At 40.5% G+C, this 24918-nt stretch overlaps 1 protein-coding gene across 1 annotated transcript; it reads right to left on the bottom strand.

Moving 5' to 3' along the window:
* Positions 1–3081: 3081 nt before the first annotated feature.
* On the bottom strand, positions 3082–9419 carry LOC140945408 (uncharacterized). Its single transcript, XM_073394438.1, has 2 exons — positions 4880–9419; positions 3082–3275 (listed from the first exon to the last, which is right to left on the bottom strand). The coding sequence occupies exons 1-2, from the start codon at positions 9417–9419 to the stop codon at positions 3214–3216; spliced, it is 4602 nt and encodes a 1533-aa protein (XP_073250539.1). The 3' UTR covers positions 3082–3213.
* Positions 9420–24918: the final 15499 nt, after the last annotated feature.

Raw genomic sequence — 24918 nt, 5'->3', positions numbered from 1 at the left:
CATATTTCCTCGTGCATATATCCTATGCGCTTCCTCCGTTAATATTTAATAAAAGAGAGAGACAAGCGAGGGGACTGGCGAGTAATCAGTCCCTCCACCAGATTTCACATTCAGCGTTCCCATCAGTCCCCCTGCTAACTATTTAACTGAGGCGTTCAAAAACACAAGCAAATGGAGCTGTTAGTCTTGAATCTCCAAGAGTTTGCTTGACGTTTATTCCCCGGCGGAGCAGTCACAACATTTGTTCTGAGGCTGTTTTGAGCCCATGTTGTTGTTGTGAACGCGTTCATGCCCTCACAAAAAATGGCGGTTATTTTGAGTCATCGCGTTAATTTTGCGACGTATGACTTTCGTCTGGGATGTCATTCGTCATTAAATGGAAACATGGGCAAGGATGTACAAAATGACTACTTAATTTAACAAAGTTTTCATTTTTTCCCAAAATATTGAGCTTGTGTCCGTTGAAAACGCTTTGCACTGGAGTAAATTTTGCTGACGGACAGTATCACCTGTTTAAGTTCTTAAACACCTCTAACGTTTTTATTAAACTTACAAAACAGTTAGTAAATCAACAGCGCATTGGTACTTATATGTTGTATGCTTCCAAGGACCAACGTTACAAAATAGAAGCACCGGATCCAAATAGAGGATCTAATCAGCTATAAATTAAAATATCTGAACAACGGAAAGAAGCAAGGCTGATTTCAAAGTTGTAATACTTTGATTAGGTTTCAAAATTTTTCTCGTTTGACCGCTGTGGAGGCTTGTCCACAGTGGTCCCCTCCCCATCATTCATATGCGGTCGCGAATCGGCCGCGGGAGATTGGCACTCGAACTCGACAAAATGTGATTGCAAAAGGTCATTGTCTAATTGAATAGGTCATCGTCTTCCCGCTTCTTCCTTCCCAGCTCTCATGCGCGTATTTCCTGCGCGATTCTCTCTTTAATAATTAAACTCTCTCAGAGGGAGCTGGGGAGAGACTGGTGAGACGAATGGGGACGGATCCCGGAGGAATCAGCACTAGTCCCTCTACTAGATTTTACATCCAGCGTTCCATCCCACCATTCCACGGGGAACACTAACGACAAGTCCTGACAGAATCAGGTTAAAATATTGTAGCTGGTCATGTTTTGTTGTTATTATGTGACTCATTACTGGAAACTGAAAGTCACATCGTCTTACTGAAGAATAGTTACGGCGTTTAGATTTTCTATTTTTTAAACTTTCAGATATTTTGAGCAACAAATAACTAACCTTGTTCACTAACTAGCCTCTTCTCTTGAAAACAAAGTTATTTGATGAGCGCTTTAGCTCAGAAAACAGCTAACCTACACTATTTATGACAGTCCTCTAGTCAGAGGCGTAAAGTTCTAATGGAAATAAGCTAACAAATTACACAAAGACGCTGTACTGATTGATAGGCCGGCTCCTTTCTAAAGAAACCAGAATGACATACCTGGAAAGACTTTAGAATTTGCCGACATTCTAAAGATCTCAAGTCCGTTTCAAAACTGAACCGGGTTCATAATGCTGTAAGAGGACCAACTCAGATAAATCCCTACTTCTAAATTCTAGTGAGCACCCACCCATTCAATGGTGTCAGTTTACGTTTGAAAAAAAAAAAAAAGATCAGCCCTAGCAGGTATGACAGGGCAGGGCAGAGGATTGGAAAACGCCTGATTCAAAACGGGAGAATACAATTTCGTACATCGCGTGAGTTGTTAAGACTTATCAGTTAAATGGGGGGTCTTTCGATATGATGATGGCGAGTCTTAGAGGACACAAAAAACATGTTTATTCACTTTTTCCGTTTGAGGCCTCTAAGACTCACCATCATGCTGAATTGTTTTAGAACTTTCCGCTAAACACTGTCACTACTCTAAAACAATGAAACATTGTGCAGTGGCGAATCCAGGGGAGGGGCCCTGAGGGCCCATGCCCCCCCCTAATTTCCCCCCAAAATGAGGCCCGAAAGGCCAAAAATGTGTTTTTGGAGACCGGGCCCCCCCTTATCTCAGGGTCTAGATGACTGCCCCCCCCTTCATTATCTGAGGGTCTGGATCCACCACTGTTAAAAAAAGCTTAAAAGCAATTTTTTTTGGAGACCGGGCCCCCCCTTATCTCAGGGTCTAGATGACTGACCCCCCCCCCCCTCATTATCTGAAGGTCTGGATCGGCTACTGTTAAAAAAAAGCTTAAAAGCAATACCGTAAATGTCGTATTGACGCAAATCAGGGGCACCCAACGACCGTTTTCTGTCCGGAAAAGCAAACATAGCCTAGAATTTTCTATTATTTGAGGACAGCTAATTTTGGGGACAATAATACAAAAGCCCTTGTAATGTCGAAAAGACTCAAGCGCCTCTAGGATGACCGAGAAGATATAGAATGTGTTTCTAGAGATCTATTAAAAAAGCACTTTGGATAGCCTAAAAAGTGTTTTCAATGTATTTAGGAGGAAACCACCGTCGTTGGGTGCCCATAGCAAAGAGCACTTAATTCTAGAGAACACTTGCACTTGAACATTTTCTTAGCTTAGATATCTATTTGGCATTTCATCTCGTTCGTCGAGATCGGTACATTTACAAAGTTTATCAAACCAATGTGAGGGTTGATTTCCACTGTCTTTGTGCGTAGGAGCGTAAAATTTACGTTCGCAAAGAAAATAGAGGCAATGTATGAAAGACTGCACGTAAGCGTAAAAAATAGAACCTCGCTCAACTTCACGTTTAATCTCAACACTTTATGTCTTGCCTCTATTTTATTTACGCGATTAAAATTTACGTGCGTTAACGTGCTAAGCCAAAAACGCGTCATTGTAAATCAGCCGTAATATTCGTGTTCATGTTAGACATGTATAAGTGATTGAGTTTATTTGAAGCAAGCGTGAAGAGCAAGATTGACGAGAGTAGCAGAAGTAACGTAGAACGAAAGAAGTCCTGACTAATGTACTAGACGTAGGTTCAGAAGGTCTAAACAACTTTGAAGTCTCCACTATAAGGACGACTAACTGGTCCTGCCTACCCCTCCCCCTTTCTCCCTGTGCTCCGCGCTCAGCTCAAGCTTCAAAATGACGCCTGCTTTAAAAACTATAATTATCACCTGTTCACTTCGAGGTCTCAGACAAGACTAGTTCATTGAGATCATAGGTATATACATTTATGTACAACTGTGACATTAGTTGTCAACTTAAAGGACATGTTTGCTCTCAGTTTACAAGCTCTTTGTTTCCGTTGCACCTTCGCCATCTTTCGAACTGCTCTTATCAAATGCACCTGCAAATAGAAAAACGAATCATCACGGTTCCCTTTCGTATGTATTCTTTGCACGTTTTATTCTAGCCATCGATCAACATGCTTCTGTCGCTCGCTGAGCTAAATGCTTTACCTGAATATCTCTAACACAGATGTTTCAAAGTCAAACAAATAGCAAAACCTTTACACTTTGAGGAAATCATTTACATGCTAAGAATTCAGTAAAGTATTGAATCACTTTCAGCTTAAATGCGATTCGTATAACATTCGCACTGCATACCTATTGTTCCGACACGGGGAACTAAGTTATAGGAGGCAACCGCGACTACCAGGACAATAGGGATGCCGAATAATGAGGGTAAGCGACGTCAACCGCCATCAGGGTAGGTGGGAGGGACAAAACTTCTAAGTCACTTCCACTGCACCCCGTTGAACTAGCCAAGAGGCAGGCAAAAACTAAGCAATTCTAACCAAGGGCCGCAATGTACACGCCACGAGGGCGCACGACCAACACGACGGAATTTAAAGGCTTTACTTAATTCTCGCGTCAAGGACCAATCGAATGCAGTGAGAATATTTTACTTTATTTTAGTTTCCTTCCTTTGCTGTTTGTATTTTAATCAGACTATATCTTGAAGCAGGAGATTTATATCGAGCCAACCAAGCTGGTCCCTTGTAGCCCGAGCAGCCCGTGCAGCCCGTGCAATGGTTGACCAAAATATCAGCCATCTCCTCTGGTACGAAATCGCGACCACGAAGAGTACTAAAGGGAAACGTATTGTAAAACCCAACTGAATCTAGTGAAATACTTTCTTGGGGGCATATAAAATCTTGCGCCTTCTCCGCGGAACAAGCATCATATAAAAGAGGCGAAAGATGACAAAAACCCCCCTTTTAAAAACACACGAAAACGACAAGGAAGTTGCCTTTAGCTCATTTGCCAGAAAAATAACAAACAGTAAATTCTCCTGCAGCTGCTTGGGCTAGATTAAATGCCCAGGGAATCTTCCCGTCTGCTTTTAAACTCTCCCCCACAGATAATTAGTGCGTATACCCTCTGAGCTGTCTCTGGTTCCCTGAGGATCAATCTGTTTTAAGACTAGAAAATACATACAGCGTTTTTTATAGCCTGTTCCAGGCTCTCAGATAGTAGGGATGACGCGGTAAAAGGGGTGCAAAATATGAACGCGTAAATATGAGAAAAGGGGGGCGGAGCATGGACGTTTTTCTTTCATCAGGTACAACCTTAAGAAAATGTTTGTTTGACAGCCACTTACTTCTCTTCTCTATAACCTAACTTGTTTTCATATGCTCTTTGGAATCTCAACTATCGTTTTCAACATTTTCATTTTAGTTAGCTATTTTAGATCCGAGCAGGCATGCTTTACGAAATATTCCAAGAAAATCGGAAAATAAAATTCGGCCTTCTCTTCAGTAGCCTCACTTTCATGAAAAGCCACTTTCATAAACAGGGTTGGAAAAAAACAATAAATAACGAAACTAACAAAACTCAGTTTAACTCCCTCATTACTATTTTTCAAAATAATGCGTTGTCAGAAACCTTAATTTCACATATTCTGACTAAAAACAGCTAGAAAAACCTAAAAATTATATCAAATACAAACCTTTGAATGTTACATCATCTCCAATCAGCATAAAGGGTGCCCACTGCATGACGTCAGAAAAGCGAGTCTCTCTCATCGACTTCATGGCCTGGCGAAGAGATTCACTGGCGCTTTCACCACGAACAAGGTGCTCGTAAAAACGATCCATAAACCACATGGTAGCTTCGTCCTCTACAGCCCACAGTGCCGCCAACACGGCGCGTGCACCCGATGCTAGAAATGCTCGTGCGATTCCAACAATTCCCTCAGCCCTTATCTGACCACTTGCACTATGACAGCAGCTAAGGACAACCAGCTTGGCTGTTAGTCGAACTTGTGAAATTTCAGCCATCGTCAACAAGTAGTGTTGTTCGTGTGGAGTTCCGCAGGAGCTTACAGGGGAAAGAGCTATTTCTCCCCGTTCGGCGTAACCATGAGCAGCGAGGTGAATGAGACTTACTGAATGCATGCTTTCCAAGACTGCCTGCTTAGTTGCATCCTTTCCAAGCAACGGTTGAACGCCAAGCAGTCGCCCAATCATCTCTGCTTCTTTTCTCGCCCAAGGCAATGGAATTAACTGTAGAAGTTTTCCTTGGTAGTAGACATCACTAACGTCTGGCTCTCCTACGATCAGTGCACCGGTTTTACTATGGTAGTCTTCTGGACTGAGCTGAATCATCTTAAGAGTCGTCAAGGAAGGGACAATACGAATCCTGAAAGTATCCGATAAATACTTCCCATTATCATCCATTAAAGCAGCAAAAGGAATTGGATACAACAAGTTATCCGGTACAATAATGATTTCTGATTCTTGAAGTAAGTCAGCTACAGGAGCAACTATCATGTTGTAGCCATCAGAAAGGGTTAAAGGTTTAGAGTCGTGATTTTCGTCTTCCTCTTCTTCTATAAGACGCAAAGATTCGAAGCTGTCACTCTGAGACGGCTTGCATGATGGCGGGGAGCTTACACATGAAAACAATGATCGATCTTCGCATTGGTCTTGACGTAAATCAAGAGAGCCACCAAATGTCGGATTTCCAAACACTTTATCTGCACTGTCTTGGAGTGTCTTTTGTCGAAAATCTATTATTTTGTTTGGCTTGAGGATCCAAAAGTACATATCATCACCGAAGAAGCCAACATAAAGACAAGAACTAAGTGCATTTTTGTTCATGATGTTCTCAATACCAACCCATGACTGTGTGTTGACTGATACCCCTTTATCCACAGAGTACTTTTCTGACAGTACGTCTGTCAGGGCTCTGGACCGTCCAAGCTCGGCAACGTAAAGGGCTTCATAATAACTGCCTGTAGCAATCAACAACCTACAAAGAAGAAGGTAAGGGGACACATGCTCATCAAAAAAAGAAATTTTGAATTGATCTTTCACTCTTAAAAAATCATGCATTTCTTCGCACTTCAGAATGCTTTCATACAGATTTCGCCGTAGTTCATTTATGCTTCCTCCTGCCACTAACGAGTTCAGAGCAATGTCAAGGTGGCTGCTAAACTGCATTTCAGTGTCCCCTATTTCATAACCTATCAGAAGTGCTTTATTAGTAAATTCTTGACTCTTCGCATGAAGCTGAAATTCTCGACAAAGTTTTCCCAGATTTAAGTATGAAGCTCCAACACCATTTTTGTCTCCGATTTCTTCATTGATCGTCAGTGCTTTCTGAAGATATTCTTCAGCCTTGGTATATTGACCAACAGAATTAAACAAAGTTCCTAGATTTCCGTAAGCAGATGCTTCTCCCTTTTTGTCACCGATTTCTTTCTTGATCACTAGTGCTTTTTGAAAGTATTCTTCTGCTTTGGTATATTGACCAACACATTGGAACACAGTTCCTAGATTTCCGTAAGCAGATGCTTCTCCTTGTTTATCACCGATTTCTCTCCTGATCACTAGTGCTTTCTGATGGTATTCTTCAGCCTTGGTATATTGACCAACAGATTTAAACACAGTTCCTAGATTTTGATAGTCTGTCGCTTCTCCTTTTTTGTCACCGATTTCTTTCCTGATCACTAGAGCTTTTTGAAGGTATTCTTCTGCCTTGGTATATTGACCAACAGATGTAAGCACAGCTCCCAGATTTCCGTAAACAAATGATTCTCCTTGTTTGTCACCGATTTCTTTCCTGATCACTAGTGCTTTCTGCAGGTATTCTTCAGCCTTGGTATATTGACCAACAGATGTAAACACAGCTCCTAGATTTCCGTAAACAGATGCTTCTCCTTCTTTGTCACCGATTTCTTTCTTGATGACTAGTGCTTTCTGAAGGTATTCTTCAGCCTTTGTATATTGACCAACAGAGCAAATCACAGTTCCTAGATTTCCGTTAGCAGATGCTTCTCCTTCTTTGTCACCGATTTCTTTCCGAATCAAGAGTGCTTTCTGCAGGTATTCTTCAGCCTTGGTATATTGACCAACAGATTTAAACACAGCTCCCAGATTTCCATAGTCTGTGGCTTCTCCTTTTTTGTCACCGATTTCTTTCCTGATCACTAGTGCTTTCTGATGGTATTCTTCTGCTTTGGTATATTGGGCAACAGCTAGAAACACAGTTCCTAGGTTTCCGTAGTCTGACGCTTCTCCTTCTTTGTCACCGATTTCTTTCCTGATCACCAGTGCTTTTTGAAGGTATTCTTCTGCTTTGGTATATTGACCAACACATTGGAACACAGTTCCTAGCTTTCCGTAAGCAGATGCTTCTCCTTGTTTGTCACCGATTTCTTTCCTGATCACTAGTGCTTTCTGAAGGTATTCTTCAGCCCTGGTATATTGACCAGCAGATTTAAACACAGCTCCCAGATTTCCATAGTCTGTGGCTTCTCCTTTTTTGTCACCGATTTCTTTCCTGATCAAGAGTGCTTTTTGATGGTATTCTTCAGCCTTGGTATATTGACCAACAGATAGGAGCAAAGTTCCTAGATTTCCGTAAACAAATGATTCTCCTTGTTTGTCACCGATTTCTTTCCTGACCACTAGTGCTTTCTGCAGGTATTCTTCAGCCTTGGTATATTGACCAACAGATGTAAACACAGCTCCTAGATTTCCGTAAACAGATGCTTCTCCTCGTTTGTCACCGATTTCTTTCCTGATCACTAGTGCTTTCTGCAGGTATTCTTCAGCCTTGGTATATTGACCAACAGATGTAAACACAGTTCCTAGATTTCCGTTAGCAGATGCTTCTCCTTCTTTGTCACCGATTTCTTTCCTAATCAAGAGTGCTTTCTGCAGGTATTCCTCAGCCTTGGTATATTGACCAACAGATTTAAACACAGCTCCCAGATTTCCATAGTCTGTGGCTTCTCCTTTTTTGTCACCGATTTCTTTCCTGATCACTAGTGCTTTCTGATGGTATTCTTCTGCTTTGGTACATTGACCAACACATTGGAACACAGTTCCTAGATTTCCGTAAGCAGACGCTTCTCCTTGTTTGTCACCGATTTCTTTCCTGATCACTAGTGCTTTCTGCAGGTATTCTTCAGCCTTGGTATATTGACCAACAGATTTAAACACAGCTCCCAGATTTCCATAGTCTGTGGCTTCTCCTTTTTTGTCACCGATTTCTTTCCTGATCACTAGTGCTTTTTGAAGGTATTCTTCTGCCTTGGTATACTGACCTACAGATGCAAACACAGCTCCCAGATTTCCGTAAATAGATGCTTCTCCTTGTTTGTCACCGATTTCTTTCCTGATCACTAGTGCTCTCTGAAGGTATTCTTCAGCCTTGGTATATTGACCAACAGAGTAAAACACAGTTCCCAGATTTCCGTTAGCAGATGCTTCTCCTTCTTTGTCACCGATTTCTTTTCTTATCACTAGTGCTTTCTGAAGGTATTCTTCTGCCTTGGTATATTGACCAACAGCTAGAAACACAGTTCCTAGGTTTCCGTAGTCTGACGCTTCTCCTTTTGTGTCACCGATTTCTTTCCTGATCAAGAGTGCTTTTTGAAGGTATTCTTCTGCTTTGGTACATTGACCAACACACTGGAACACAGTTCCTAGACTTCCGTAAGCGGATGCTTCTCCTTGTTTGTCACCGATTTCTTTTTTTATCACAAGTTCTTTCTGAAGATAATCTTCAGCCTTGGTATATTGCCCAACAGATTCAAACACAATTCCTAGATTTCTGTAACATATTCCAACCCCATGATTACTTCCAGCGTCAATCGCGATGCTGAGAGCCTTCTCGTAAAACTCTTTTGCTTTCTCGTATTTGCTTGTTTGATAGTAGATGTGAGCTAGTTTAAGTAATATCATCCCTTCTTCTTCTTTTTGATCACTATTGTGTAGTGTCATGTGAAGCTTTTTACCACATTCTATTGCACGGGTGTGATCGTGCATAAGAGCATAGCCATCAAGAAGTTTATGGTATACATAGATAAAAAGTGGTGTGGTAAGTTCTTTGATTGTCTCTAGGGCTTTACCGTTAAGGAGCACCAAACATTCGTTAAAGATGTCCACCGCTTTTATAATACGTCCATTGTTGAAAAGAAAAGTAGCAACGACTGCACCAATATGAATGGTCTGTAGAAACTCCGAGATGTTGTCCATGACCCTTTTTTCTTGACCTTGACGAAAAAAAATTTTAAGAGTAAGAAAGTGGAAACACGATTCTTAACGTCTTTTTAACTGAACAGTTAAACTTCTTGGGCAAGATAATCAAGCTTTCGTGTAAGATTTTCTGGGGTAGGTCATTATTATAAGTGTTGGACTGTCATTTCTTTGGCCTATTCTATACTTGTTGAATCTGCAAAAGGCAGAATATCTATGAAAAAAATAGTTTTACAGAGCAGTTTGTAACCTAATATTTACTATCATACACAGTACTGTTAAAAATTCTGGAAAATACAGCTATTTCAGTCACAAGCCTTGAAAATCGACGAACCCAGGTTCTCTCTTACTCCTGACGGATTCCCCACTCTGTTTGATATCTTTACTTACCCAGTCTAACTTTTGTTTCTAATATTTGTCATTACATCTTATGAAGTGCCCGTGCCCGTGCCCTTCACTTTTTGGGCGAAAATTTTTTAAAAAAGAAGACCACCACTTTACCGTTGAAAATGCTGAATGAATAACACAACCCAATTCTTCTTTCGATTTTATAAAATATGTTGTTAGGGCTAATTAATTTTTGAACTCCTCAAGTCTTTTTAAGCTCTGTCTCGTCCTTAGCCAGCGCATACAGCCGTCTCTCCTCGCTCCTCGTCACTAGTGATGTTTTGGCAGGGAAGACGATGAAAGACGGCTGTCGTCATGTAGGCTACTGATCTCGTCCTTTGCTTGTAATTTCCTCCATGGCGTCACTGTTTACATTTTTTTCCCTCTAACATTGTACCTTAAAGACAACATTAGAGATAGGTAAAATATATTCTAACCATTTGCATTTTCTTTCGTATTTATTAAAATGTCCTGTGGATAACGCAGGGAAAAGCATTTCCTAGCCCCTAGATTTAAAAATTTTCTGGGGAAGCATCATTCCAGACCCCCCCTCTAACTTGGGCTCGGCCCACAACAGTCGTGCCCTGTCACTTTCAACTTCGTTCCTTAACGGGCCTGTAATTTATGATAGACAGTCGATCAAACTCCTTTCCAGACGCGGCAGCCTAGCTCTTTAATTTGTTCCTGAGTTAACCATAAACAGAAAATGGCGTTCACGGCTATCCAAAGGCGAAATAGCTGAATTGTTAACTAACTGAACAAAAGAAATGCAAGAATACGTTAACCATATCGCTGGAGGGATGTTGTCTACTTTTGAGAAGTATCTGCAAGGAAAACATATGTTATATCGCGAAACCATGCTGAGAAATAGGCCAAAGTTTTGAAGCAAGTCTTTGAGAAGGTAAGCTTGTTATTACAAATATATTGAATGACTATTGAAGCAATCATTTAATTCGGCTTTCGGAAGATCTTGGACGATGTTATCCACCTCGGCCGATAACTTGCTCCCCAATCTGTAGAATTCGTCACATCCTAGCTGCTCCTCTTCATTCAATAATTGCTAAATATTCATTATATATCATATACTCCTTTCCGGGTTTATTGCGAACCTATTTAATCACCAGCTCCCAGCTGGCTTGCTGTAGCACCCATAAATGTAATAATCAACCATGAAAAGTAACTCTAACCATAAATGTAATAAAAGTCAACCATAAATGTAATACCCAACGTAAATGTAATAAAAACCAACCATAAATGTAATAAAATTTCAACCATAAATGTAGTAGGTATAGAAAATCGTATGAATTCGTTTTCACGAGCAATTTCTTATGGTTAACAATAATTTTGTCCGGTTGTCAGCCATTTTGTATGTGTTTTTATTTCACACTTTCTCGTTTTTCCAAAGAAGCTTCGGTACTGCGTTGTATAGCCTCTATTGGCACTCTATAAGCTGTTAATGTTTTCCTTGTTGACCTATCAGAAACTTCATTTCTTCATCTTTTGTTCTGTCACTTACGAAAAGATTGACATCATGAAGGTACCTACGTAGGTTCCCTAGGGTATTTTATTTGATATGCGTTCCGTTTTCCATAGAGCGAAGACTTTATCAACTATCGTAGCCAAACAGGTTAGTTATCAAATTTTTATACTCAATATTTTTTCTCTACGGGTAGCGAGTCGGTGTTTGGGGATAAGGTTGTAAGGTACTAACGGAAGAATCTGTCTTCCATGCCACATTATTTTTAAAATATGAGTTCAACGCGTCTGCTGAGCAAGTTTTTAATCTATTTTTTCAAACACCTTGCCATCAGTTTTACAGGAAAGAACCTGTAATCTACGCTGCAGGCCCCAAATTCAGGGACTTGAAAAGCTCAGCATCAGTGAAAACTCGCAATGCTGCAGATGCGAAGAATTTACGAACAGAAATAAATCGCTTTTCGTGTTATCTATATTTGACATACTGTTAAAGGAGTAAGATGGTTTTGTTGGCAGGGCCTCAGTCCCCTGGCCCTTCGCTGTATCGATGTTCCACTGTAATCTCAATTGGATGCTCAGGTATTGTTTGATCGCGAGGAACTTTTGGCTTACTTTGTGAGCGCACCACTGCTCATGAACTCTGCAGCGTGGGAAAGACGTTTTTCGAGCTCATTTTCTCTACTGTTTAGTTATGACTTCAAAAAAAAAAATCCTGACAGATTTCTTTGCCCGCGTATTGAACTTTAAAGGGTTTAAATGTAGCGAAGATCCTCGCTGTTAAATACACAACTTATGCTGCTGCGCAAAGAAAGCCTGACAAAACAAAAAATTCAGGCCTGCCGAGATTCGAACCCTGACCTCTGGGATACCGGTGCAGTGCTCTAACCAATACGTATTATATTGCCATTGGACGGTATCCAATACCTCACATATATATTTTACTCTGCCTCCTCACCTTTACAGTGTACACATTCAGTACACTTTCAGTAAAGTACGGGTTGTGTACATAAAAAGGTATGCGTATTAAAGGGAGCTGTGAACTTTTCAAAGTTTATGGAAACTAGGTAATGCTAACATCAATCGTGCTTGTTAAATTGTGGGAGACACAGAAATTAGCAGAAGCGCAACGTTCGATCACGCACAAATTCCATGATACAGATTCCTACAAAAGCAAAAATTCTGGGCCACATTAAGAATAACTGTAAGCTCTAGGATTTCAAGTCACCAAACCTTATACTAGTAAGTAACTTGCCTTAGTACTCTATTTCTCGCAAGATGGTATTTGAAGCTCCCATTGAAGCTTTGCGTTCTCGCAGCTTCGCCACTTATTTGCCCCCTCGCCAATGAGGCTATGAGATGAACTTGTGTGCAATATTCTCAAAGTTCCTGTTTTCATCGGATGAGTCTTCTTTCATCTTCTAATCCGAAATTTTGACTTTCAAAAAGGAGTGCATTGCATTAAAAAGAAAGAAATCAATCTTTAAAAAAGACTATGCGAGTCTGGACAAACATTGTTTATTGTCTATTGTTTTGTTTGCCATAAGTTGTACAAAGCAAAAAAAATCTAATTATTTAAACTCTCATGGCGAGGAAGCCTAAGAGAAGCCACCGGGCTTATAAGGAATGGGCTCCCTCAGTTAGACAATTAGAACAAAATATTATCATAATTACACATGGGAAAATCAATGGCAGAGCTACAGTAAATCTTAAAAATATGATTTTACTTTACAGTGGAACTAAAAATTATCTATAAATATATGATAATGACTATAAAAACGGTAAAAGATAGCCGACAATAAAATACAAAAGGAGAAGTATCAACACCAAAATACTAATAATTAAGATTACTACTAATAATTAAAACTGTTCGCCATAATGAAAGTGTTTTTAAACCTATTTGTCTTACAAATCGGTAGTTTGAAGTATCTCTGGCTACGGGTGCAATAAGTGGACCCGTTGCGTGGCGGTAGCAGATCATGGAGCTTGTGGTTTTGGTCCCTTAAAATTTGGTCAAATAGAGCATTACTCAAGGTCTTCTTCCTCTCGTACAGTGACGTGTTGTCTAGAGCTACTTAGAGCCTCAGCATAGGATAAGTCGGGTTGTTTTATCCGCAACGCTCGCTTTTGCAACCTTTCCATTTCATTAGACAGATATTGCGGCAAAGAAGGATGAAAAACTGGGCATTCATATTCTAATACAGGGCGTCTACATGTTGTATAGAAAAGTAGCATATCCTAGGGTGGAACTTGAGCGCGCTTTAGCTGTTTTAGGAAGAACAGGCGCGTTGCAGCCTTTTTGCTGTGCAAGGTTAACGAACCCAGTAATCGAACGTAGTGGTGCCAAGATGTATTATAACACTTACGCTCTGAAAACCTAATTCCACCAATATTAACCCTACAAAAAGGAACGACATTCGGGAATGTTTTGCTTTCCAATAAAGTAAAGAGGACGAACATGCTTCGATACAAACATAAGAAAAAAAAAGGAAATGATTTATGTTTGTGACATAATATATATGTTACACTACCAAGAGCTTGCCAGGAAATCTATCTCTAACTGTGAGTACAGTGGAGTACGATAAAGCTTTAGGACTCTTCGCATTTTATTAAGATCAGAAATCAGAGCCTCGTACGATAACGATACCAAGATAAAAAGAATGGAATACGTAGTTCAATTAGCCTGCAGTGCAGGCGTTTTTGGGGTGGGCGAAACCTTGTTTGTGTTGGTAATATTGTTGTAGTTGCCATCTTTGATTTTATGACAGTGGAAGATTGGGGAGAGTAGAAATAGTAACCCTTACGGTAGGTGCGATGGCCCATCTCCTCCTCTCTTCGGGAAGTATCAACATGGCGCTTTCGCGAGCGAATTGCGCGCTCAAAGAAACTCCTGCACTGCAGGCTATAGTTCAATTAACATGCATGAAATAGACGTAAGCCGGGTGTTACATGGCTGTATCAACTGGGAATATTTATAAGCTTTTCTATATAAGGGAGTCCACTTCGTAAAGGTAAAACTATTTATTTGTATGAGTTCTTCAAACAGTTGCTTCGAACTTCCGAAATGACACGACAAACGATCCCTACTAATCGAGTTTGATGACGTCTGTTATACACAATCGCAAATCAAGAAACTTAGTGCGAAAATTAAGATCTCAAGCAAGATATATGAAATAGAAAAAGGTAAGCTAGCTAAGATGAGTTTATTTTTAAAAACCAACTACTTACCTCGAAGTCAGCCGCCCTTTCGTTCCTTTAGCCGATGTGGAAAAATCTGGGACTTTCCCTGCATTCCAAGAAACAAAAACTATTATAGCAAATTCAAAACTAGATGCCGAATAGTGCCGGAAGACCGATTTTAAAAATGTCTAATATAAATACCTTAATGTGTACATTTTTTGTGTCGAGATAAGGAGCCGACAACGAATAGTCCAAAATGAGTAATTTCGGAATAGGATAAAACAATGTTAGCAAAATCTTTCTTTGGAAAAGAGTCAATTCGCCAATATTAAGGACGCAAAACGAACGAAAGTTTAAACTGTTTCGCTTTTTTGGAAAGTAAAAAGAGCTAAGTAAACATCCTCTCATACAAACATTTTATTTAAAAAACTGAAATGAAGTTTGTTTGTCACATATAATGAAAATGTTTACACACAGGACATCAAAGTGTGGTCAAAACATTGGAGACACACTCGCCTACGTCTTACGCTTGTCACATTTTTGCTCTGACTTACTACGTACATTTTGACGTCGCCTGTAAGCAAAGGCGTTTTTGAGGAACGGACTGCAATCGGAAGGGGACTTTTTGCATTCCTGGCCAGTAATTTTATCCAGATTTCTGGACAAATCGTCTCTATAAAGACACTTAGCGATACACTTTATTAACGTCAAGGCATCACTTCCGTTTGTCTTGCGTTGCTCAAAATGCAAGATCCCCATTTACGCGGAAAATAATGTAATCTGGTAATGTAATATAGTCATTAAGGTGACTCGACCCAGTTTTTTTTGGGGGGGTACCATCCTACTTTGAAGCTCCCTGGTATCCCCACCTTTACTTTTATCGTAAGTCTAACACATAGAATGGATAACATATAGATCAACCTACAATATAACATAAAATTTTTGGCGATCGGAGTAAATGTCACGTGGTTATAATGCCACGCCCCTTTGAGGTCTGAGTCGAAAATCTGCTGTTGCTGGCATTTTTTCGTGAAAATCTCTCGGCTACACATAGTGCGCATTAGTGCCTTGCGCTGAACAGAGTTTCACCAAAATCGCAAAGACCCAATTCGAGAAATTCAGAGGTTTCCAAATTTAGGTCGTAATTTATGCGAAAATGATAAGCAAACTTTACACGGATTATATCTAATAAACCATGAGATTCATCCTTTTATTTTGGGCATCGTTATAACAGATGGGTCCTTGCAAGTCAGCAAAACGCTTTAGGGCCTTGTAAATGCGCGCGATTTCGAGCAAAGTAGACATATAGAAATTATAGTTTTCGTTATTTGTTGACGTTTGTCAGCGTTTAAGAGTCCTTCTCACGAAAAAAGCATTTTCTTAAAAATTCGTGGTTTTTTTTCCTTCAAATTTTTTCAGGGCCACAATTGATTAACTAACTACCCGGACTCCGAATTTCATGGTCATTGAAAAACTGTGACATTATCTTCTATAAGCCCAAACTTGAGTAAACATTGAAGATTTTTAGCGTTTTGGCTGAGTTTGTGCTTTGGGAGTTGTCTATTGTTTCTAGTCTGTCATCATTCAGCATTCTTGTTCAGCACGCGTGCAATGACCACGCTTGGCTGACTTCCGAATGCTCACCGAGATATGATAGTTTTGGTACAGTGAGACAGGCCATCGCGTGATACATTTAAAATTTATACGCGGTTGTGATACGGCTGCGGAAGACTGGCACGGGAGCTCAAAGAAGGGGGCAGAGAAAGGAAAGAGGTCGTCGCCTCCCTTTATCCATCCCAACCCCCCTTCCCCGTGCATATCTTCTACGTGCTTCCATCGTTAATATTTGAAAAAGTCCCTACACCAGATTTCACATTCAGCGTTCAGTTCCCTGGCTAACTATTTAACGTTCAAGAACACATGTCAAGCAAACGGTGCTCTTAAGTCTTGAATCTCCAAGAGTTTGCTTGACGTCTATTTCCTGATCGAACAGTCACAACATCTCTTATACCTTGTATACTACTATATATCTTATGTTTACCCTAGTAATACTGTATACCCTGCGTACCCCTATATATCCTGTGTACCCATTACTTGCCCCGCCGACTGGCACTTACCGTTACCTTTGTGCCCAGCCTTGTTCTTAGGCCGTTTTTTGGTTGTGTAGGAAAAGGCCTGGGAACGATGTTGTTTCTTTTGCATTTCTGAGTCGTCCCCAGTCGTTCCTTAAAATTTATACGCAAGGGAACTTAGCGAATGGGACAGAGAAAGGAAAGTCGTCGTCTCCCCCTTTTTCCATCCCAACCCCCGCTCCCCTCCTCCGCGCGTATCTCCTGCGCGCTTCCATCGTTAATATTTGAGAACGTCCCTACACCAGATTTTACATTCAGCTTTCCCATCATTCCCTAACTAACTATTTAACTGAAGCTTTTAAAAAACGGAGCTGTTAAGTCTTGAATCTCCAAGAGTTTTCTTGACGTTTATCCCCGATCGAACAGTCACAACATTTATTCTTAGCCTATTTTGTCGCTGTGTGAGTCATGCCGTCACAAAATGCATTGTTTCGAGATGCGGCCTGACTATAGAATAATCCAAGAGGGCGGCTATTTTGGGTCATCACGTTAATTTTACAACGTAGGACGTCATCCTGACAACTTTACTCTCTTGATGTCTATTTTTACTCAGCTTTTTTGCCCGCATTTTACCTATTTTCGAGTTGAAAAAATTAAAAACAAATATGACGGTGGAATCCAAGATGGCAGCCATCGTAAGTCATGACAAATCAATCGACTTATGAGGTCATGAAGGCTACTGAGATATTTCGATTTTCAGATAACTTTCCAACTTTCACTATCAATGCTTCGATATTCTTGAAATTATGAAGAGGAAGGTGTAATGGTGGGATGGTTGGGAGAGGGAAAAGAATGGGCGACAATAACAACAAGCCCTGACAGAATAAGGTTAAAATTAGAGTCGGTCATGTTCTGATGTTGTTATGCGACTCATCACTAGAAAGTGAAAGTCACAGATGCAAAATCGTTTTTTTTTTCTGTATTTAGATGTGATCGTTTTGCACTATCCGCAAACTATTTCATGATACTCACAAATTTTATGATGCTATTTTTGTAATTACTGACAGCAGCAACATACTGTTTCCATTTGCTCAAAACAGTGGTTGTCATGCAGCTTTATAAAGAAGGTGACGGAAGCTGTTGTGCATTATTCTTCATATAACAAAGAGGTGTACACGTCTACCGCTCAAAGAATTTCGGAACAGGTAATCCATACCAAGACTTGTCTTCAGAATCTATAAAGTTTTTGAATCGTTTAAGTTCAGTATTTCAGAGTGACTCAAAGCAATTTTTCTTTCTTGTGCGGTGAGTTGTAATTTGACTTGTTTAATTTTCACAAGTTGTTGCTATGGTAATTGACTGTGAGCAAACAATTTTGCCTCAGCTGGGATAGTTGAAGTGTCCAGATTGGCCTCATTTGAATTGGAGTTGATCGAGTGCTTGGTGGTGTTTTTTTTTTTCAGCTTCAGGGTAAATCCTTCTAACCAAGAATGGCAGGAGGAACTCGTCACACGAACTTCTGTAACAACATAGAAGCCTATCACGGATGTGCGCGGCATTTGCATAGATTACATACTCAAGCACATTGACCAGTCGAATTATGGCCACGTGATTGGGCTTGGTTACAAACTGGGAATAAAAGAGCTAATTGAAGCAGGCGTTTTGTTCTCTGCAAAAAACCTTGGGCCTCAAAATATCAATAGTCTGGATACCTTCTCCAAGGACGTGATAAATGACGTTGTCCGTTTGCAGCAAGAGCGAGTCACGATTATGACACAGGTGCAATGGAAATTCAATCTGATAAAGCAGTGGCTGACAGCACCGAACGTTGTAGTGGGCTTCGAAGCTCGAGGATCTTCAGTATACGACACGAATAATTTACATAATTGGGGGCCCAAATTTGCAATTGATGGCGAATTTTCGGATAACGACTATTTCTACTTTCACTCCGACCACGAGATGCACCCGTGGCTGGAAGTGAGATTTCCTTCTCCAGTCTTGATTTCGTCCGTGACCATTATCAATCGTAAAAATGCCTGTTGGGCAAGACTAAGAAATGTAGAAGTCAGAGCTGGAATGACACCTGTGCCTGATGGGTTCACAGCACGTGACAGAGGACATCATAGCAACAAAAAACTTCAGGTTAACAATCAGTGTGGACACTTTGAAGGACCAGCAAGAGGATTTGTTAGCGAGGGACATACTATCGTTTTTGATAGGCCTACACTAGCGCAGTATGTTACTTTACAGATTTTAGATAAAGAATATCTTCAGATAAACGGACTGAAAATTAATGGAGGTGACTTGCTAAATCATAAGGATGAATGTTTTTAAAAAAGAAAAGAAATAATCTCAAGGACAGGAGGACAGCTTCGTGTACTTTATACTATTCACTTATCTATTCTTGTCTTCAATATTGCATTTTAGTATGGAGTTCGACATACCCTATCACCTTAGGCGCCTAGTGTTATTGCAAAACCGCATTGTTAGAGTTATCAGCAAGAAGGGCTTTGACGCTCACACTGAGCCACTATTTAAGAATCTTATGATTCTTAAGTTAGAAGACATCTATTCTTTGCATCTCGGGAAATTTAAGTTTTCTTTCAAAAATACTTCAATTCCTTCCAGCTTTTCCAGATCCATTTTACGTACTAATCAATTTCATGGTTATAACACGCGTAGTTCAAATAGATTTTATATTCCTTTCTGCCGTATCAACATGAGAAAGTTTTCTGTTTTCTATTAAGGCGCTGCCTTCTTTAATAAGCTGATTGCTTTCATTTTTCATGACCCCTCCTCATATTCGTTCCAATCCAGAGTTAAAAACTTTCTTCTTTTGTTTCCTGTTACTGAATTCTTAACTTAAATTAGTCTTTGTTTAGTTTTTCGTTACTACATGTCTTTTTAATGCATTACTCCGCGAATTTCATTTTACTTATTTCTTTGTGACTGGGGAGTCCAGGCTTCATAAGCCTTCTGGTTTCTTCTGGGTTCCCTTGCCAACTTGCAATTCTTGTATGTATTCTTGCATTGTAATTTACTTTGGCTGAATAAAACTGAACTGAACTGGACTGACGGAGTACAGACTCACAGGGGTTCAAAATCATTGTCAAGAACAAAGATTTACGTTTTCTATTTTACATTCATCTTTTACTTAGGTTAAGTTCTTGAATAGATACTTAACACAATATACTTTGTGAACACGTGGCTTAAAGAGTACAGACACCTTGCCTACGTCACAGAAAAGTTTTGTTTTCCTTAATTTGTTTTGTCCAGTTTCCAGCACTGACTATAGTGATTAGGATTAAGCACTGACAATACGAATTGGGTTTAAGCACTGAAATCAGTGATTAGTGTTAAGCCCTGGTAATACTAATTAGGGTTAAGAACTGATAATAGTGATTGAGGTTAAGCACTGACTCAAAATGATTAGCCTCCAGTTAGGCTTAGGCTTGATTTAATATAACTTCAAATCAAACCTATTCTCAGCGGTGAATCTCAGTGGCGCAGTGGTATGGGTGGTGGACTGGAGATTTTACGATACGCCTAAAAAATTGAAGAGACCTTATCACATTCATGGACATTTGTTGAGCAGAAATTTTGACAGAATTACTAGAAATTTCATAAACTATTAGGAAGCAATAAATAATACTATACTGTGTAAGCTTCATACGGTGTCCAAGGGAGTTTAGGCCGATGAAATTGCTGGCTAACCTGTCCAACATGCATTCTCAGAAATTCAGTGCATTCCGTTGGGTCTCAGTGTAGAAACGAGACTGCGAAAGTTTTCAAGCACGGCTTCAGGACTGCCCCTCGGTTTTTGAGGATGAGATTTTTCACAGATAAAGCAACCGAAAGGCTCGAAAAAGAGATTCCTTTTTGGCGTGCGACAGTGCCTTCGTCAGAGTAGTTGGAGGAAAAAATTCCACCAAAATTCCCTTCCATTTTTCAAGACGCATTGGGCCAGTTATTTAAACGGAGATAAGCCGGTGTTTGACAAAACCGCGTTCAAAGCGATTTTCAGTTGCCGAACGTTTCTATGTTAACACCATGTATGTTTCGTGAACAGTTTCAAGGAAGCAAATGGCGTAGACTAGAAAATAATTTGTCTTCTTAAAATAACCCACTAAGGAAGAGATCTTGAGTTCCAAAGACTTCCGAAGCCACGGTCTAAGTTAGAGTTCATTATGATAACCGACCCATTTTGCTTACATCTACTTCATCAGCATGCTAACCCACGTAGAAAACGTCGTTAAAAAGAATTGACTTCAAAGGTTGTCTCATCTCTTGCGTCTTTTCAGTTATAGATCAAACAAGACATCAAAATGTGGTCAAACAGTATACTGGTCTATGTGACACACTCGCCTACCGCGCCCACACGCCACAAGTTTGTTCTTTTTGAAGTCGTCTGAAGGCAAGCAAAGGCGTTTTTGAGATCGACCGACGGCGATTGGATGTGTACCTTTTTGCTTTCTTGCCCAACGATTTTGCTCATGTTTTTAGACAAATCGTCACCAGTGTAGAGACACTAAGCAGTGCAAATTTGTTTGCGTTAGGGTATGGCGAAAAGGCCTCACCTAGCCCCGCTGGGATTGACGTGCGTCGAAAACACGCCTGATGTAGGTGCTGCTGGTAGCCGATTTTCGGCCATTTTCCCTTTTGTCTGACCCACTGCAGTTAAGAATAAACTTGAATTTTCGCGGAGGCGACTGAAAAGGTCCCGGATGTTTGTCGTCTCATTCTGGGTGATGGGTTGTTGGCGTCGCTCAAAAACGCGTTTGCTTTAGCTCTCAAAATACGTGGAAAAATGTGATCTTGTTAATAATCATTGCACTATCGGCCAGGGGGAGACTGTCACGGAAATTCGGTGAAGAGGAAAGAGAGAAGAAATATTCATTCCTCATCTTCCTCCCTGCATATATCCTATGCGCTTCTGTCGTTAATATTTAATAAAAGAGAGAGACAAGCGAGCGACCGACGCCAACTGGATGTGTACATTTTTGCTCTCTTGTCCAGCCGTTTTGCCCATGTTTTCAGACAAATCGTCATAGGAGTAGGGACACTTGGCAGTACAAATTTGTTCGCGTTAAGGTATAGGGAAAAGGCCCGGCAGTTAGCCCCTCTGGGTTGACGTGCGTCCCTAACACGCCTGATGTAGGTTCTGCTAACCGATTTTCGGCTGTTTTACCTTTTGTTTGACCGGCGGCTAAAAGGTCCCGGATGTGTCGTCTCATTCTGGAAGATGGGTTGACGTGTGTCGCTCCAAAACGCGTTTTCCTTAGCTCTCATAATGCGCGGAAAAATGTGATCTTGTTAAAAAGTCATTGCACTATCGACCTGTGGGAGACTGGCACGGAAATTCGATGAAGGGGAAAGAGAGAGGAAATATTTATTTCCCATCTTTCCTTGTTGTGCGCATATCCTATGCGCTTCCTCCATTAATATTTAATAAAAGAGAGAGACAAACGAGGCGAATGGGACTGGTAATCAGTCCCTCCACCAGATTTCACATTCAGCGTTCCCATCAGTCCCCCTGTTAACTATTTAACCGAGGTGTTCAAAAACACAAGCAAATGGAGCTGTTAGTCTCGAATCTCCAAGAGTTTGCTTAACGTTTATTCCTCGGACAAACAGTCACAACATTTGCTCTGAGGTTTTTTTGAGCCCATGTTGTTGTTGCGCGCGCGTTCATGCCCGCACAAAAAAAGGCGGTTATTATGAGTCATCGTGTTAATTTTGCGACGTATGACTTTCGTCTGGGATGTCGTTCGTCATTAAATGGAAACACGGTCAAGGATGTACAAAATGACCACTTAATTTAACAAAATTTTTTTATCACCTGTTTAAGTTCTTAAACACCTCTAACTTTTTTACTAAACTTACAAAACAGTTAGTAAATCAACAGCGCATTGGTACTTATAAGTTGTATGCTTCCAGTGAAACAAAAGTAGCAACCCTAGCTTTGAATTCAGTTTTGAAAGCAAGGACCAACGTTACAAAATAGAGAAGCACCGGATCCTAATAGAGGATCTAATCAGCTATAAATTAAAATATCTGAACAACGGAAAGAAGCAAGGTTGATTTCAAAGTTGCAATACTTTGCTTAGCTTTCCAAATTTTTCTCGTTTGACCGCTGTGGAGGCTTGTCCACAGTGGTCCCCTCCCCGTCATTCATACGCGGTCGCGAATCGGCCGTGGGAGATTGGCACTGGAACTCGACAAAATGTGATTGCCAAAGGTCATTGTCTAATTGATTAGGTCATGGTCTAATCGTCTGCCCGCTTCTTTCTTCCCAGCTGTTCCGCGTGTATGCGCGCGCTTCTCTCTTTAATATTTAAACTCTCTCACAGGGAGCTTGGGAGAGACTAGCGAGACGACTGGGAACGGAGGAATCTACCAGATTTTACATCCAGCGTTCCATCCCATCATTCCTCCTGTTAACAAAAGAGATTGAGCTGATTCGGCCCCTGCTGTTAATTATTTCACTGAGGCGGAGGGGAACACTAACAACAAGTCCTGACAGGATCAGGTTAAAATTGCAGCAGGTCATGTTTTGTTGTTATTATGTGACTCATTACTGGAAAGTGAAAGCCACATTGTCCAACTGACGAACAGTTACGGTGTTTAGATTTTCTATTTAGTAGACTTTCAGATATTTCGAGCAACAGCAATTTGCCGTCTGTCCTCACTAAATAACTAACCCTGTTCACTAAGTAGCCTCTTCTCTTGAACAAAGTTATTTGATGAGCGCTTTAGCTCAGAAAACAGCTAACCTACCTTATTTATAACAGACCTCTAGTCAGAGGGGTAAAATTCTAATAGAAATAAGCTAACAAATTACACAAAGACGCTGTAACGATTGCTAGGTAGGCTCATTTCTAAGAAAACCAAAATGACATATCTGGAAAGAGTTAAGAATTTCCCGACATTCTAAAGATGTCAAGTCCGTTTCATAACTGAACCGGGTTCCTAACGCTGGAAGAGAGAACCCAACCTCGTCCCCAGGGCGCTTTTCCCTGGCTTTCCCTGGCGCCCCACCCCCAAAGCCAGGGAAAAGCGCCCTGGGAACGAGGTTGAAGCGAACCCACTCAGATAAATCGCTACTTCTAAATTCTAGTGAGCACCCACCCATTCAATGGTGTGTCAGTTTACGTTTGAAAAAAAAAAAAAAAAAAAAAAAAAAAACAGAAAAAGATCAGCCCCAGCAGGTATGACAGGGCAGGGCAGAGGATTGGAAAACGCCTGATTCAAAACGGAAGAATAAAATTTCGTACATCGCCTGAGTTGTTAAGTCTTATCAGTCAGTAACAGGGGGGTCTTTCGATATATTTAAAACATTTAGCACGATAGCGAGTCTTGGAGGACACAAACCTCTTTATTCATTCTCTTTGTTTGTGTCCTCTAAAACTCGCCATCATGCTGAATTCCTTTTGAACTTTCCTCTGAACACTGTCACTTCTCTAAAACAGTAATCAATGAAGCATTGTGGTGGTGAATGATCTTAGGCAAATAAAAAAAGCTTAAAAACCAATACCGTAAGTATTGTATTGACGCCAAGCAGGGGCACCCAACGATGGTTTTTCCGTAAAATATCTGTTCGGAGACGCAAATATTGCGTATAGAATTCTCTATTATTTGAGGACAGCTAAAAATTTCTAGATGACAGTTCCGTTCATGTACAATTTTCGGTGACTAATTCCCTACGATTTTCGGAAGTAAAAATATTTTGTCACATTTCACTTTAGGTTAAGCTATGTTTCGTAGAAAAAAGGAAACCTAAGGTTATTTTCAGATTCAAAAGTGTGATGGAGACAGGAGTCAGAAAAGTTCTCACTTTCGTAATACGTTAAATTGCATCTAAAATTTTCGGGAAAATGATACAGAAGCCCTTGTAATTTCGAAAAGACTCAAACACCCCTATGTCCAAAGAGAATGTATTTCTAGAGATCTAAAAGCACTCTGGATAGCCTAAAAAGTGTTTTCAATGTATTTAGGAGGAAATCGTCGTTGGGTGCACCTTGCAAAGAGCGCTTAATTCCAGAGGACACTTGCGTCCCTTTTCTTAGCTTAGATATCTATTGGCATTTCATCACGTTCGTCAAGATCAGTGTATTTACAAAGTTTATCAAACCAAAGAAATACTTGTGTTCATGCAAGTGATTGAGCGTATTTGAAGCAAGCGTGAAGCGCACGATTGACGGGCAGCAGAAGTCATGTAGAACGAAAGAAGCCCTGACTAATCTGATAGTAGACGTAGGTTCAGGAGTATACATCTTTGACATCTCCACTCTGAGGACGATTAACTGGTCCTGCCTACCCCTCCCCCCTTGTGTTCCGCGCTCAGCTCATGCTTCACCTTCGCCTGTAACGTATCAAAATGGCGCCTG

The sequence above is a fragment of the Porites lutea genome, chromosome 8 (assembly GCF_958299795.1).
Source record: "Porites lutea chromosome 8, jaPorLute2.1, whole genome shotgun sequence".
In the NCBI taxonomy this organism is placed as follows: Eukaryota; Metazoa; Cnidaria; class Anthozoa; order Scleractinia; family Poritidae; genus Porites; species Porites lutea.
Note: the sequence above shows the minus strand (reverse complement) of the source record. Positions and strands in the feature narration are given on the sequence as shown.